Source organism: Ranitomeya variabilis, chromosome 3, assembly GCF_051348905.1.
Source record: "Ranitomeya variabilis isolate aRanVar5 chromosome 3, aRanVar5.hap1, whole genome shotgun sequence".
Classification (NCBI taxonomy): domain Eukaryota; kingdom Metazoa; phylum Chordata; class Amphibia; order Anura; family Dendrobatidae; genus Ranitomeya; species Ranitomeya variabilis.
The window spans coordinates 709,374,325-709,391,584 of record NC_135234.1 but is presented as its reverse complement, the minus strand read 5'-3'; the positions used below and the strand labels follow the sequence as shown (position 1 = coordinate 709,391,584).

Sequence of the window (17,260 nt, the reverse complement as noted above, 5' to 3'; positions counted from 1 at the left end):
AAAAACGCTGCAGATCCACAAAAAAGAAGTGACATGCTACTTCTTTTAATCCGTAGCATTTCCGCACCGAATTTTCCGCAACATGTGCACAGCTTTTTTTTTTCTCATCGATTTACATTATACTGAAAATCAATTGCGGATCTGCAACGTTTCTGCACCGCAAAAAACGCTGCGGATCCGCAGAGAATCAGCAACGTGTGCACATGCCCTTACACTCAGAGAATGTGATTGTTGCCTCTCACTTCTGGTCAGACAGAAGATGGAGGTCACAAGATGGCGGCACGGGACTGTAGTGGTGCAAGGAAGAGCTGAAGACGGTGGCTAATAAATATAGTACTAGGGTCAGGGAACTTACATTAGAGACACCACTTCAGGGCTGAAATAAAAAAAAAAAAACAATGCCGGAGAGGTGTTTTCAGTGTTCTTGCAGCACTTTTCACCCATTGAAATGAATGAGTGAAAACGCAAGTAAAAATGCTGTAGAAACACAACAAAGACGTACATATTCTATGGACAAAAAAGCAAGGTGTGAACATATTCTCTTCAGTGTAGTACTTAGAGCACATTTCTGTAGTGTCACTTGTGTCTAATCTACGGAAGAGTCACTAGATGCTCAGATTTATTACCAGGCGGTAACAGTACCGTATAAAATACATGTAACAATACACATAAAGACTATATTTTAAATGTAAACATTTTCTGAAATTGCTATGATTATGCTGAGGACAGATTAGTGTATTACTACTTGTATTTATTTGTATGGTAACCTGCCAGACTGAGCTCTGAAACCTGAGCCAACAACCTTGTTCTCTAGAGGCAGGAACAAGCCTGGAGTAACCTGACCTGCAAACACACACACAGAGCTAAGCCCAGTAGCACAAGGGAGGAGAAGGGAGGCTGGTAGTAATAACTCTTGGGGGCTTTCACATTCACAGTTGACTCAGTCAGTGCCTCCCCCTGCAGCTGAGAGGGGCTGGGAGCAGCATCCCTGCTAAGTGACCTCTGTCTATCAATGCAAATGCACTAGAATGGCAAAGTGGTCTCCAACTGGATTTTAAAACCATGTACCAGAAAATGAAGCTGAGACCCAGCTCTGCCCTGGGCAGGTTAGAGACATACAATGCCCACAGGTAAGAAACCTTGAACTTGTGAAATGAAGTTGGATTTGGTGTTTTTGGGTAGGGGAGCAGTACTGAGGAATTATCAGTGTGTAGAGGTTGTTTACTGTTGCTATGGCAATGGAATGTTGCAGCATGTTGGAATGGAATGATGCTGAGCCTGGATACAATGTAGTCTCCCAGGCTAATGAATAATGCATCTTGGTCTATGAGGATATTTACCTGATAAATGTGATAACTGTGATTAAAATTGGTGGTGTCTATTACGGTGGGAAATGTCACAGGATAGCAGGATGTATGAGGCTTTGTAATTTTTAGACAGCTACATTTTCTGTTTGAAATATTTTGTGTAATATCAAAGGTTATGTATTGTAATAAAGGTCATCAGCATGTATCATGCTGAATTGTGAATTTCATACATCTGCTTTATGTATTTGATTGTACAACATAAAGCTTTGAGGAATATTTCATTGGCAGGAGATTAGCTAGAATTAAAACAAGTTGTCTTCCTGTGAGAAATATTGCAATATTTAATTCAGTTTTTTCTGTCTTGGCTGTTTTCTATTATCTTTGTCTACTGAAAATGTAATAGATTCTGGGTGACAAGCATTATGGCAATCATTGTAATTCCCTTATAGGAGTTGCCCCAGCTCTCACATTTATGTCATACTAACAGGATATGCCTTAAGGTATGATAGATGTGGGTTCCACTTCTGATAACGGGGTCTATCTAAAACAGGGTCCCCAAGCCGTGGCCTTGGGAGCCAAATGTGGCTTGTGGGCCGATGATGTGTGGCTCGCGGCTGTCAGTTTGTGGCATTAGCACCAGGTCTAACAAACAGATATGAAGGGGCTGGCATTCTCAGACTGGGAAGGGGCCATGGATATTGGTCCTCCCCAACCTAAAAATAGCAGCCCGCAGCTGCCCCAGAGAAAACGCATCTATTAGATGCACCAATTCTGGCGCTTTGCCGGCTCTTCCCACTTGCCCTGGTGCGGTGGTAAGTGGGGTAATATTTGTGGGATTGCTCTAAGCTTTGTAATACCAGCTGACATCAACCCCAGGGGTTAGTAAATGAAAGGCGTCTATCCATTACTAACCCCGCAGTGAAAACTAAATAAAGACAGAAACAGAAAAAGTCATATAATTGAAATAAACACACAGAAAACTACTTTATTTGAAATTGCTACGTAGTGCAGGTGGCGTGCGTGGTTTGTGGACCCACTTTGCCATGGACCAGACCTACCCTGGAGGGTCGTGACTAAGCAGCTACCTTGGTGTTCACTTCAGCCTCTAGTGGTGAGGTCAGGCTTGTGCGGCAGGTAGCTGCCAGGTACCACTCCAGGGCGACGTCCGGCAGTAGCAGCTGACCCCAAGGGTCTAAGCCGTTACTCCAGACTCCTGGACAGAGCAGGACATCCACTGGGACAAGTTCAGACTGTGCTAATAGGGCAGTTACCTGGAAAGAGTTCACACTGTGCAGCCAGGACGGCCACTTGGGACAGTTTCAGACTGTGCAGTCTCCTGATAGCAGACGGGATGGCCACAGGGTCAGGTACAGACTATGCCGACAGGACAGCCACAAGGACAGGTTCAGACTGTGCAGACTCTGCATTGTAGATGGGGTGGCCACAGGGACAGGTACAAACTATGCTGACAGGAAGGCCTTAGGGACAGATTCAGACTGCAATCTCCAGATAGCAGATGGTACGCCCACAGGGATAGATTCAGACACACTGGTCTCAGGAAACAGTTTAGATACTGCCACTGTGGTTTCAGGGTACAGAGACCTCCGAAGTGGACACAGGAACAAGGACAAACTATACTAAACTAAAGGGACACAGGATACAGGAACAAGTTAAATAGACTGAGGCCGGGGGTCCTACATGCTGTTGCACAACCCTAACACAAAACTATAGTGGTTGCTCATGCGCTTCTCAATTGGGGAGGGTGTCTTATATACAACACGTCTCCCTGCTATTGGTTGAGGGACACCTTGCAAGTGAACACATACTAAATGCCTTCCGGCTCCACTGGGCAAAGACCACTAGGATGTTCCGCACAACTGTAGTGATACCGCAATACCATCTCACAACTGAGTTCTGGCTTAGCCTGCCAAACAAGGTTGACCTTCATGGATTGTGCATGGGTAGCTGCCTCAACAGGCTGGCGAACAGGTGGTCTTTGAAAGGACAGGGCCAGACATGAGTTTCCTCACACGTATCACTCATCTGGTCTGCTCCTGAGTTCTGGGTTCAGCTCATTGAAGACCATACGGAAGGCCACCAGGAAGGCCTGCAGGTCAGAGATGATAGGAATCCATTTCTCCCATAGGGGGATGAGCCGTGCCAGGGCATCTCCTGCTAGGTAGGACATTAGGAATCCCATTAGAAAAATTACTGGCTGAAAACTTCAAATTGCTGCATGCACTGCTCCAGGAACCCTCGGCAAGGCACCGGATTACCATAGTACCGAGGCGGATCAGGCAGGTCGAGTTCCGTTACGGGAGCACAAGTCTCAGATTGGGAGAAGTCCGTGTTCAGCGTCCATGCACGGACACTGGGTGTTCAGTATTTGGCAATGTGCTTTTCATATCACAAACAAACAAAAAAATTAGTAATCTTGCAATTTTCACACTGGCCACCGGGAATCTTTTATTTTCAAACTTCCTGTCCTTTCAGAAAAAGTTTAAAGCAGTTTCCTTATGGTCAGAGGCAGGATTATATGTTGTGAATTCTGTTGTGGGTTCTGCTCTTGGGCTCCCTCCGGTGGTTATAAGTGGTAGTGCTGCTGTTTGTCCTTTACAGCAGTCATCAGGTGCTTCCACTTTGGACGGGGCTATTTAGTCTGGCTTCACCCTTTAGTGAGTGCCAGTTGTCCATTGTTTTCTGGAGGATTCACATCTCTGCTTGGTTTCTCCTGCTGGATTGTCCAAATCATCAAAGATAAGTCCTGGCTTTGTTTTTGCAGTCCACATGCGGTGGACTTTATAGTTCAGTGAATTGCTATGTTTTTTCTTGTCCAGCTTTGTCTGTGTAAGGATTTATTCAGCCAAGTTGGAAGCTCTGGAGTCGCAGAGTTACCCTCCATGCCTTTAGTTAGGTGTGGAGATTTTTGTATTCTCTGTGGTGGATTTTTGTAGTAATTTAATACTGACCGCACAGTACTCTGTCCTGTCTTTTCTTTCTAGGTAGCGTGGCCTCCTTTGCTAAATTCTGTTTTCAGTCTGCGTTTGTAATTTCCCTCTCCTCTCACAGTCAATATTTATGGGGGGCTGTCTTTCCTTTGGGGATTTTCTCTGAGGCAAGATAGTTTACCTGTTTCTTTCTTTAGGGGTAATTAGTCCTCCGGCTGTGACGAGGTGTCGAGGGAGTGACAGGAACATCCCACGGCTACTTATAGTTGCGGTGTTAAGTTCAGGGTTTGCGGTCAGTATAGAGGCCACCTACTCCAGAGCTCGTCCATGCTGCTCCTAGGCCACCAGATCATAACAATTATAATAACAGGTAACACTTCTATATACAGTTGATAACACAAGATCCACCAATCATAATAGGTTATGTTAGAACTCGATTAAGACACTGCTTTTGCTGTTTGGTCCTGCGGAGGAGATGGGGGTAAAAAAATAAATAAAGCTAAATATTTTGTATTAAAAAATCTGCATCGAACTGCTGGTTTCTGATAGTAAATTTGGCCCTGCTTATCAAGAAATTAAGCAAAACAAATAAAGCTGAAATATAGCAATTGATTTAGCCTCAAAGTATCACTGTAATGATGAAAAAAACATAAAACAAATCAAGCATGTGCAAGGTAATCATATTTTCAATTTTGTATCTAACGTTTCTACAAAATACTTTCTTTTTAGGGTGGGGATTTTATTTAAGGTGTCTGTACACCTTTATTAGCATTGGCTACTCCTAATGAACTCCCAATGCACATGCTCAGTTGATTTGGCTGAGCACGCATGTGTGTTTTAAATTCTTTATTTAAGTACGGTATATGAGGGAAAATAGTACAAACAGATAGAAAATAGTTACCTATTACAAATCAGCATTTAGTTGAACCGACGATAAGGGAAAAAGGGGGGGTGGGTTGGGAAGCAAGGGGAGGGGGTCATGGGGAAAAGGAGAAGACAGGGAAGGGGAGGGGGGGGGTCAAAAACTTTGGTTAGGTTGGGTTATCTCTATCAAACAAGGTATCATAGGGGGGGAATTACCAACTATAAACAACAAAAGGAAGGTACACATAATTGAATACCAAAGCATATAGCCAAGCTAACAAATTCGCCAGGAGGTAAGTATATGAGGGCCAGAGACATATGGTCAATTATGGTGAACAGAATTAATGATAGTGTGAATGTGACAATAAGGAGGCTTAGACTCACAAAGAGTATGGACATATATAAGCTATGTCTTTCCACTTGAATTATAACTATGTAATTGCTTCCAAGGAGCCCAAGTTTTGGTATATATTTCGTGGGTGCGTGATTCCCAGCTGGTGAGTTCTTCCAGGCGGGAAACTTGATTCACTTTAGAGATCCATTCCTGGAAAGTCGGAGGAGGCGCGTCCTTCCAGTGAAGAGCAATTAAGTGTTTTGCTGCACTGATTAGTAAAGGGTTGAAAGCGTTTGGATGGGGATGACAAAAGAGTGTCTATAGCATGTAGGTCAGAAGTAAGGAGCTGTAATTTTTAAGTTCTCGATTCATTTCCGACCAAAAGCCACGAAGCACCGAGCAGTCCCAAAAGATGTGGGTGTGGTGACCCGTATGTGTATGACATCTCCAGCAAGCGCTAGTTTCTGATAGGCCCATATGATAACGTTTGGCTGGTGTCTTATGCCATCTAGTTAGGATTTTATAAGAGTTTTCCTGGAGGAGGATACACCTAGAGAACCTGAGCATGAATGTGTTTATTAAAGGCGAGAAGAGTTTAGGCTAGTGGCAGACACCTCTGGCAGCTGATTACAAAAGAACAAAAGGATCGGACTTGGAAATTCAAATAGCACTCCTCTTTCTCTTGAAATTGTTCCAGAAAATGAAGTATTTTTCCCAGAAAATTATTGCAATAACACGTTTTGTTATACACAAGTTTATTTCCTTTGTGTGTATTGGAACAACACAAAAAACAGAGATAAAAAGGCAAATTGGAAATATTTTCACATGAAATCCCCAAAACGGGCCAGATAAAATTGTTGGCACCCTCAGCTTAACCGCTTCCTGATATTTGTAGCAGGACTGAAGTAAATATACATCATGGCATCAATCACCGTTGGGTGTTCAGATATAACAGTTGACACCAGGCACTCACTCCGGGCAGTGGAACCCGCTAAATGTTGCAATCGAATCACTTATTCCACACGATGAACAGCGTAAAACATAAATAGAACCAGTTCTTGACTTACTACTAGTTTTCTTCATTCTGTTTCCCAAATATTCCAGCAAGGCTAGGCTCACATTTATTGTGCGCTCTGTGCAGAGCGCTTACACCTGGGTTTCCATGTAAATCTCTGTAATACGTAATTGAGATGGAACCCCAATGGAAGATTTCCTATAATGAGGCGGATGGGGACACTGTGGACTCTGTTTGGCATGTCATCCGGTGGTGTCCGTCGTTTTAGGCATGCATAAAAGCTCCGTCGGCCACAGTTTTGTGAACTCCAGAAAACAATGTTGAACAGAGTCCAGACTGAGTCTAGAGTAACTGCTGCCTCATTATAGTGAATGAATCCCTCAGGAGTTTCATCTGAATCAAGTCACTTGGAGATTTAGATGGAAACCATAAAGAAAGTACTCAGCGTAGGGCACAGGATAATTGTGATCCCAAACATTATGTAAAATGTTCCCAATAAAATCGTTGTCTAAATCCTCAAAAAAGCAAGTCCCCACTCAGGTCCATCATATGTTAACAGAAATATAGGGGGCCTCCACATTACTATGGCTCTGGAAGGCTCTGGAAAATTGCTATGGCTCCTCGCCTCCCAAAAGAAATCCAGCAAATTCTGCACTCCCAAATCCAAATGCCCCTCTCCCTTCTGAGCAACAGTGTGCCTAAACCATATTTAGCATTGCCTAAACCACATTTAGCATTGGCATTTCTGTAGCAATGAGAACCCGCCTAATTTACAAGTGTGTGTCTCCAGAAGCATGAGTTTGCTGCTACCATGTACTGGGCACTACAATGTACTGGTGAATACAACGTACTGGGCACTAAAATGGCAGGTTGCAATTTTCACTCAGCAACATCCACTGCTTATTGTTTCTGGAAAATACCCATGAAGTCAACATTGTCACTACACCTGTAGATACATTTTCAAAGGGGCATAATTTTCAAACTGGGGTCACTTGAAGGGAATTCTGCTTTTCTAGCACTTAGGGGCCCTGTTTATGGAGTCCGCAAACTACTCTAGAAAAATATGCGCTCCAAGAGGCAAATAGCACGCAGTACCTCCCGAGTCTCGCCATAGTTTCCAAAATGGTGTCACTTGTTTCCAGTGTCTAGGCAAATGAGAGACTTTCCAAATGCAACAATACACCCGCAGACCATTCCATCAAAGTCTGCATTACAAAACATCACTTCTTTCTTTCTGAGCCCTGCTGTGCGGCCAAACAGTAGTTTTCCCCTCCTTTTTGAGTATCGGTGTTCAAAAGGAGAAATCACAGAACAAAACTGTATGGTCCATTTTCTCTTGTTGTGAAAATAAAAAAAATTGGGGCTAAAGAACATTTTTGTTGGAAGAATGTGATTTTTTATTTTCATGGTTCAACTCTATAAACATCTGTGAAGTGCCTGGGGATTCAAGGTGCTCATCACACATCTAAATAAGTTCCCACAGGGGTCTAGTTTCCAAAATTAGGTCACTTGTGTTTTGTTTTAACTATTTAGACACAGTAGCTCTCTCCGAACGCAACATGGCGTCCGCTAATTATTCCAGCAAATTTTGCATTCCAAAAGTCAAATGGTACTCCTTCCCTTCCGAGCCCTGTCTTGAGCTCTAACAGTTAAATGTTCATTTTTTCCTTCCAAATTCCATTAATTCCTGTGAAGCACCTGAAGGGTTAATAAACTTCATGACTCTGGTATTAAGGGGTGGAATTTATAGAATGGTGTAACTTTTGAGTATTTTCTGTCATATAGACCCCTCAAAGTCACTTAAAATATGATGTGGTCCCTTAAAAAATGGTATTGTAAATTTTGTTGTAAAAATGAGAAATCACTTAAAAATTATGTTTCAAAAATTGTGCTGATGTAAAGTAGGCATGTGGGAAATGTTGTTTATTAACTATTTGGTGTCACATAATCATTTACAAGTCTCATGAAAAACAATATGTCTAAAAAAAACAGTCTCAGAATCAGTGTGATCTGTTGAAGTGTTCCAGAGTTATTATTGCATAAAGTGACACTGGTCAGAATTGTAAAATTTGGCCTGGTCATGAAGATTAAAACAGGCTCGGGGGTGATGGAGTTAATATTTTGTTGCATGCCCTGTGGAATAAATAACTGCAATTAATCACTTCCTATAACTGCCACCAAGCTTCTTACACCTCTCAACTGGAAGTTTGGACCCCTCTTCTTTTGCAAACTACTCCAGGTCTCTCATATTTAAAGGGTGCCTTCTCACAACAGCAATTTTAAGGTCTCTACAGAGGCAATTTTAAAATCTCTTCATAGGTGTTCAATGAGATTTAGATCCAGACTCTTGCTGGCCACTTTAGAACTCCCCAGTGATTTGTTTACATCCATTTCTGGGTGCTTCTTGAAGTATCTTGGGGGTCATTGTCCTGCTGGAAGACCCATGACCTAGAGCGCAAACCCAACTTTCTGACTGTTTGTTTGGTAATCTTCATAATTCATAATGCCTTGCACACAGTTAAGGCACCCAGTGCCGGAGGCAGAAAAACAACCCTAAACCATCTTTGAACCGCCACCATATTTCACTGTATGTACTGTGTTCTTTTCTTTGTAGGCCTCACTCCGTTTTCGGTAAACAGTAGAATGATGTCCTTTGCAAAAAAAACCCTTATCCTGGTATCATCTGTCCACAAGACACTTTCCCAGAAGGAGTTTGGCTTAATCACATACATTTTGACATAAAAATCTAGCTTTTTTATGTCTCTGTGTCAGCAATGGGGTCCTCCTGGGTCTCCTGCCATAGCGTTTTATTTCATTCAAATGCCGACGGATAGTTTGTGCTGACACTGATGTCCCCTGGGCCTGCACCACATGCTTGAAACAAAGTTGTTTGCCCACAATTTCGGAAAGGTGCGAACAATTTTGTCCTGACCATTTTTGGGAGTTTTTGTGAAATGGTGTCTAATTTGCCATTTTTTCCCCTGTTTTTGTGCTGTTCTAATACACACGAAGGAAATATAAATGTGTTTAGTAAAACATGTGACATGTCAATCTCTGCAAAGAGAAAAGTTACCACATGCCTCTCACCCAGCCAAACCAGATCTCACACTTTGCACTGACGAGGGGCAGTACCCTGAAATACAGTGTCTGAAAATTGGGATTTTGGTTTTTACCTTTTATCCTAAGCCATGTGACAAGGCACATCAAAGAGTCGATATTGACTTTTGGGATTGCTACTTCCTATAGGTGGCACTAAAGTTCTAGTCCTCTTCCTCTCTGAAGAAACAATTAACAAAATGTGTTATTGCAATCATTTTCTGGGGGAAATACTCAATTTTCTGGAACAATTTCAAGGGTGCCAACACTTTCTGCCATGATTGTATTAAATAAAATTAATCCAAGCTCAACAATTTTAGGACAACTAATGTGTATGGGGTCTCAAATGACAGCAGAAGAAGTAGTAAAAATAAACTGTGCATGTCGGATTTCTTCTCATCTGATCCTTCCCAGAGGCATCTGACAGCAAATAATTTATTTTTTCCATTGAAAACATATGTTTATGTTAAAATCTGCAGGATCAGCTATCTGCTGAATAGGCAGTTTAGAGCGAATATGTCACTAGTAAAACTTTGCACAAGAAAGTAGAAAAATGCGGCACTCACCCAGGTTTGAACTTTGAACTTTTCAAGAATATGTCACTAGGTTATTACTTATCCATCTGAGAAAAGCATAATGCATCATGTAGGGGCAGAGACCCTGATTCCAGTAATGGAGGGTAAAGAGAGCCTTGGGCGGTATAATTGTGGGGTGATAGTTTCAAATCAGTGCAGATTTAAAAATAGTTTGTATTGACACACGAGCTTAAGTCTATGTGTACAGAAAGTTGAAATCACATTATGCCTGTTGGAATAACCCTTTAGCCTAATTAAAATGTCATATCTGATGTACTGTCTAGCATAGTAATACATGATTTATGTAGGCCACGGAACAAGTCTTTACTTATCAGGGGCTAATCTGTTAAATTGAGAGCTCCTGGATCTTTCCTGCTTTGATTCTCTCAGCTGTTCAGTGTTGGCCACTCCTCTCTGCTATATATACTCGCCTATGGCAATCAGGGACTGCCAGTGTTAGTTTCGCACTGCCTGGTTCTGGAGTTGGAGGAGTTGGTTGTTTGAGGGAGCGTCTGGAGTGTTGTTCTGAAAACTGTTGCTTGATGATTTGTCTGTGTGCATATCCTCATCCTCTCCCATTTGGTTTTTCCTTCCTTTACTTTCCAGTGTTCCACTCTGCTGTTTGGGAGTGCATATTTGTATGATTGGTATTTTCATTTATCTCTGTGCGTCTTCCCTTGTTAGTCTGGTTTGTGTATTCTTATACACTATGACTTACCACTTCCCTGGATGGGGAAGGATACAGATAAGGGCTTATTTAGCAGTTCAGCAAGGCATACGGCCCCTGAGTCTTCACCATCAGAAGTAATCCAGGGAACCGGGATAATTATGGCACCCCTTGCTCTAGGGAAAGTGATGGAGCCCCTAGCCCCAGGATATCTTAAATCAGTGCAACCTTCATTCCTTTATTCATTTTCATGCCCTGTGATATGTAGTTTGAAGCTTGATCTAAGTTTCAAATTTTCTCTTGTGGGAGTGTCTTTCCCAGTAATGTAGGCTGGATTTGTATCCAGGGGGCTGCTGTCTTCATTTCATGTACTTTCTTCTTTCAGAGACGATTCTTTTTTCTCTGCTGTCTGCAATGTTGAGAAATGTGTTTAACGCCTTTACTTGACCTTCTGCTATCTCCAACACTTAAATAAGGGAGGGAGGAGCAGAGAGAACCATCAGGAGGAGCTGGAGCTCTGATGGATTTGCACATTTTAGCAGATCGCTAAGTTAGTAAAAGGACTTGCACACACTGTAAAGCAGCAAAATGGTAGAAAAAAAGTTAATGCAGGCTAGATAGTTTCTTAGCATTGTATTTAGAAAGCAAATGGACAATAAAAAAAATTCTTGCAAAAGTGTACATCGTTTTTATTAACCAAAACTGACCAAATTGTTTTACAGTCTTTTCAGTGAGATAAGACAAACTACTGCTGCTTCAAACCAACCTGTTCCACAGAGGGCAAAAACTGCTACGGTAGCAACTAGGGGCCAAACTCTGTCCCCATATGACTATGCTGGAGAACCTAGAGATCAGATCCAACCTCCCCCAGAGTGGCTGGAGAAGGAGGTAATTCGCAGGCAGCAGAGACGATATTCCCTGGGACTTGTGGACAATGCAATAGAAAGTCTTCAAAATTTTTCTGACCCAGCTAAGAGCCTAAGGAAAGTGAAGGTAAAGTTTTTGTATGTCTTCATGTTGTCTAATAAGAGCAAGTGAAAATAAAGCACTTGTAGTCTTAAAAAAGTATTTCCATGTAAGATAAAAAAGCCAATTCCAAAAAAGTTAGGACACCATGTAAAATGTAATTAAAAAAGAATGCAATGATTTGGAAATCTCTTATCTCTTATCTCCATATTTTATAATCAATAGAACATAGAGAACACAAAAAAGCTTCTCAACAGTCCTGGGTCAAAACCAAATCATGCCGGTGTTTAATGTGGTGCCGTCTGAGAACCTGTAGATCACAAGCATCCAATATTGACCGTCAGCCTCGTCTCTTGTGGACATGGATTTTTCCAGAACCTCTGCCTCTTTTAACCCCTTTCCGATGTTGGGCTTAATAGTACTCCCACTTTGGACTCGCTCAGCGCCGCAGCCCGCACCTTTCCGGCACATGACAGCTGATCTAGGCAGCTGACATGTGCCGGCAACAGCCGCGAGTGGAATTGCGATCCACCCACGGCTGTTAACTAGTTAAATGCCGCTTTCAATCTCTGACAGCAGCATTTAATTTGCGCTTACCGGAAGCGCATCGCACAATCACGGGTCACCGATGGACCGCTATGGTTGTCATTGACAGATTGCTATGAGCACCGCCCCGTGGTCAGCCATCATATCAAGTGAGCATTTATGCTACACACAGGCGATCTGTTGAAGCATGCAAAAAGTAAAAAAATTATGTTTTTAAAAATATAAAAAAAAATTAAAAATAAAAGTTTAAATCACCCCCCTTTTGCAAATAATCAAATTATATATTTGTATTGCTGCTTTCAGAATTGCCCAATTTATCAGTATAAAAGAGAATTAACCCGATCACTATACGACGAAAATAATTAAAAGCGCCAGAATTTTTTGGTCGCCGTTAGATTGCAATAAAATACAATAACGGGCTATCAAAATAACATATCTACACCAAAACGGTACCAATGAAAACGTGAGCTCGGTGCACAAAAAATAAGCTCTCGCCCAGCCCCAGATCACGAAAAATGGGGACGCTATAGGTCACGAAAAATGACGCCATATTTTTTTTAACAAATTTTGAATTTGATTTTCACCATATAAATAAAAAAAGAACATGTACATGTTTGGCGTTTGTGAACTCATAATGACCTGTAGAATCATAATGGCAGGTCAGTTTTAGCATTTAGTGAACATGGTAAAAACAAAATTCAACAGTTGGATTTTTTTTCCTGTTTTACAGTACATGATATGTTCAAACCAATGGTGTCGCTCCAAAGTACAACTTGGCCCGCAAGAAAACAAGCCCTCACATGGCCATATTGACCTAAAAATAAAAAAAAGTTAGGGCTCTGGGAAAAAAACAAAATTCAAAAACTGAAATACCCCTGGTTGTTAAGGGGTTAATATTATGTATTGCAGATGGCGGGGTATTCAAATGCTTTGCAGTTTTATGTTGAGGATCATTTTTCTGAAAGTTTTCCACAATTTTTAGATGCAGTTGTTCACAGATTGGTGAAACTCTGACCATCTTTGGTTCGGAGAGACTCTGCCTCTCTAACATGCTATTCTTATGTACAGTCATGTGACTTAGATGATTATTGACCCTCCAGCTACTTTCTCATTAGTACCATTTACTTTTCAAATATTTTGTTAACCCTGTCACAACTTTTTTGAGATGTGCTGCTAACATCAATATCTGAATGAGCTAATTGTTCAAATGAAATGGAAAAATGTCTAACGTTCAACTTCTGATCTGTATTCTATACTCTACTGTGAATAATATGTGGCTATAAGAGATTTCCAAAACATTGCATTCTTGTTTTCTTTTGATTTTACACAGTGTCCCAACTTTTTTTTTCTAATTTTATATTTATGACGCATCCACATGATAGGTGATAAAGGTATAATCACCGAAAGTCCCACTACCAGTACCACTCATGATCAATAGACCTTGGGTGCAGATTCCCCGTTCCTCCTCAGTGCGGCCTGGTCACACATGCTCTTTTCCACTCCATTCATTGTCTATGGAAGTGATGGAAATACTGTAGCCGATAAAATGAATGTTAGGACAAGCTATCCATTGCTGTTCATTTACTTTAAAAGGGAAATGCATCAAAATTACATTTCATTCTGTAAAGGTAAATAAAAGATGCAAGTGATCAGTACTACAAGCTTCAAGTGGTTGGAAATGGCTTCTTGACTATGAATTATATAGATTTTTGAAAAGTCGTGAAAGTCTGAAGATACATTATGTTCATTCGAAGCTTCTTACCGGGTAAGACTGCTCCACGATCCACTTCTCAGTGATGAATATGAATATCTTTGATGCTCTTCTCTTTACGAATGTTATATTCATACATATAGCATATAACTCACAATGACGAATATGAGTGTCTTGGATGGTCTTCGTTGAGTACTATATCCTTATGTGCAGTACTGTATATACCTGGGAACAGAGGTGTCAAACTGCATTCCTCGAGGGCTGCCAACAGGTCATGTTTTCAGGATTTCCTTGTATTGCACAGGTGATAATTTAATCACCTGCACAGAATGATTCAAGCACCTTGTGGAATGCTAAGGAAATCCTGAAAACATGACCTGTTGGCGGCTCTCGAGGAATGCAGTTTGACACCTCTGCCTGGGAATTGCTTGTAACGTGCTGTGGAATATGTTAGTGCTATAGAAACAAAAATTATTATTACTAATATGGTCACCTTGGACGTTTCACCTTGGGTACTATGCTCTTATACACAGTGATGAATACAATCATGTTTGATCATAAAAATTTATTTCCACAGTTTGAACAACAAGTGACCCTGGAACAGTTGCATAAACTGAAGAAAGCTTTTGAGGTATATGTTCTCTTTGGTCAAATTCATACTTGTGATTGCAGAATATCGTTTCCAGAATATGGATTCCCTCTGTACAATATCCCCCTTAAGCCAGAATGGAGAGATGCTTCAAGTGCTGACTCCTGCTCTGGAGGACTATAGCCCTCAGTGATGTCCATGCATTTGGAAACATGCAGCCACCCACACAATTCTGTCAATAATTTTTGTTCTCCAGGGTGGTTGCATTTTGAAAGTAGGTTATCCTTGTACATGTGAAGCTGGCCTCCCCCAAAGACATACTATCTTACTGTCTGGGATCATATGTATTCAAATTTTATATATTATATCACCGTAACATTTGAAAGTTTACATCTGTATACAAATAGAGAACAAGACCAGCACATCCAAGATAGTGTGAACAGGCGCCAACCAAAAAAACATATAAATTGAAAAACGATAAAGGTTGCACCATTATTTACCAAGAATGATTACTCTAGAACTTTGAAAATGCATTACTGCCATAGAAAATAGGAAAAAAGCGCTATATAATGTACACATGAAATATTTATCTGCAAAAATTGCTATGAAAAAAGGAAGGTACTTTGTGCATAAATTGGCCAATGTATGTGAGCCCAATTGTCACGTCAAGGCGTCCTTCCTGTTTTGTCACCTCTCCTGGGCAAAAAAGCCTAAAATTTCTGGGTCAAGAGTGGTTGGCGCCTGTTCACACTAGCTTGGATGTGCTGGTCTTGTTTTCTATTTGTATTAAGCCTTTTTGGACATGTGCACTCCCACTCCCAATAGCCACAGGTGATTTTAAGTAGTTAGCTGGTCCAATCCTGACCCATAAATTGTAGGCATTTTTGCCCAGGAGAGGTGACAAAGCAGGACAGGGACCCAATTATGAAGGACGCCTTGACATGGCAATTGAGCTCACATACATTGACTAATTTATTAATTTATGCACGAAGTACCTTCCTTTTTCCTAGCAATTTTTGCAGATAAATATTTCATGTGTACATTATATAGCGCTTTTTTCCTATTTTCTATGGCAGTAATGCATTTTCAATGTTCTAGAGTAATCATTCTTGGTAAATAATGGTGCAACCTTTATCGTTTTTCAACCTACATCTGTATACAGTCACAAATTTTAGCATAGACTTGTTTTGTGAACTAAATACTGTATTTTCTGGCGTATAAGACTACTTTTTAACCCCTGAAAATCTTCTTAAAAGTCGGGGGTCGTCTTATACGCCGGGTGCCGTCTTGTACGCCGAGTGCAGACACCAATGTGTATATGGTGGGTGGGGGGGAGTGGTCCCGATGACGAAGAGGGGGCGTCTCACAGGAAAGTGTGAGTGGAGTATCCCCTATTACCTCATTGTAGCTGCAGCATGGGGTCTCTGTGCTGGGGAGAGGCGGCAGCTGCTGCTCCTCTTTGTGCCGCATGGGTGCTGTGCTGTGGGGCGGTGGCCGGCACTGCTCCCCAGCACCCCACACTGCAGCTACAATGAGGTAATGGGGGATACTCCACTCACACTTTCCTGTGAGATGCCCCCTCTTCGTCATCAGGACCACTCCCCCCAAAAGGCACATTAGTCACCGGCCCTATAAGACGACATACGGCGTATAAGAAGACCCTTGACTTTTAAGAAGATTTTATATTTTAACTGGAAAACTTGGGGGGTCGTCTTATACGCCCAGTCGTCTTATATGCCGGAAAATACGGTAGCTCATAGATTATTATAGTTGACAGTACATATGACATTTTAATTAGGTTAAAGGGTTATTCCAAAAGTCACAATGTGATTTCAACTTTCTGTACATACATAATTAATAATGTGTGCCAATACAAACTATTTTTAAAGGGAACCTGTCACCCCCCAGGGCCTATTAAGGTAAAAGAGCCACCTTCTGCAGCACTAACGCTGCATTCTGAGAAGGTGGCTCTTGGGGTATGTGTCCACGGGCCGGATTACATCCGGATTAGCTGCAGATTGAACGCTGCGTACAACCGCAGTGTTCAATCAGCAGCGTCCAGATGTTACAGCATAGTGGAGGGGATTTTATGAAATCCCGTCTCCACTATGTGTGCGAACACGCATCCGGCGGCCCTGCGTTTATGGACATGTGGCACGTCTATGAATGGGGTAAATCACAGGCCCCTATGAATGGGGTGTGGAGGTTCCGTATGTGTACAATGAACACATCCGGAATCACCACGAGTTTAGAAGGGGGCAGCGCTTTGGGAGGAGCAAGTATTCCGCTCCGTCCAAAGCGCCGGCATTCCGCAACGTGGAACCTTACCCTTATGTTTTTGATCTCTAATAATGCTGAAATATTCACTTTTATAAATTGCGCACCATACCTGTATTGAGTCCGGGGGGTACATTTTCTCCCCCTGACTCAGCCACCTCACAGCCATCCATCATCCCACCGGGCGCCGCCTCCTCTCTGTCTTGTGCCGTCACCGGCGCTCTGCAATTATTTCTCGGGCATGCGCAGTGCGCGCTGCCCTGGAACTTACATCAAGTGATGTACACTGTGTTCCAAATTATTATGCAAATTGGATTTAAGGGTCATAAAGATTTAATTGTTTTGTTTTTCAAATAAACTCGTGG

General features: G+C 41.8%; 1 protein-coding gene across 1 annotated transcript in view; it reads left to right on the top strand.

Moving 5' to 3' along the window:
• Positions 1-877: 877 nt before the first annotated feature.
• Positions 878-17,260, top strand: part of LOC143817775 (cilia- and flagella-associated protein 337-like) — a 263,091-nt gene continuing 246,708 nt past the window's right edge. Inside the window, exons 1-3 of the mRNA XM_077299254.1 lie at positions 878-1,130; positions 11,529-11,799; positions 14,607-14,660. Of these exons, the coding sequence (XP_077155369.1) occupies positions 1,063-1,130; positions 11,529-11,799; positions 14,607-14,660 (393 nt within the window). The 5' untranslated portion in view covers positions 878-1,062. The remainder of the gene's footprint in view (positions 1,131-11,528; positions 11,800-14,606; positions 14,661-17,260) is intronic.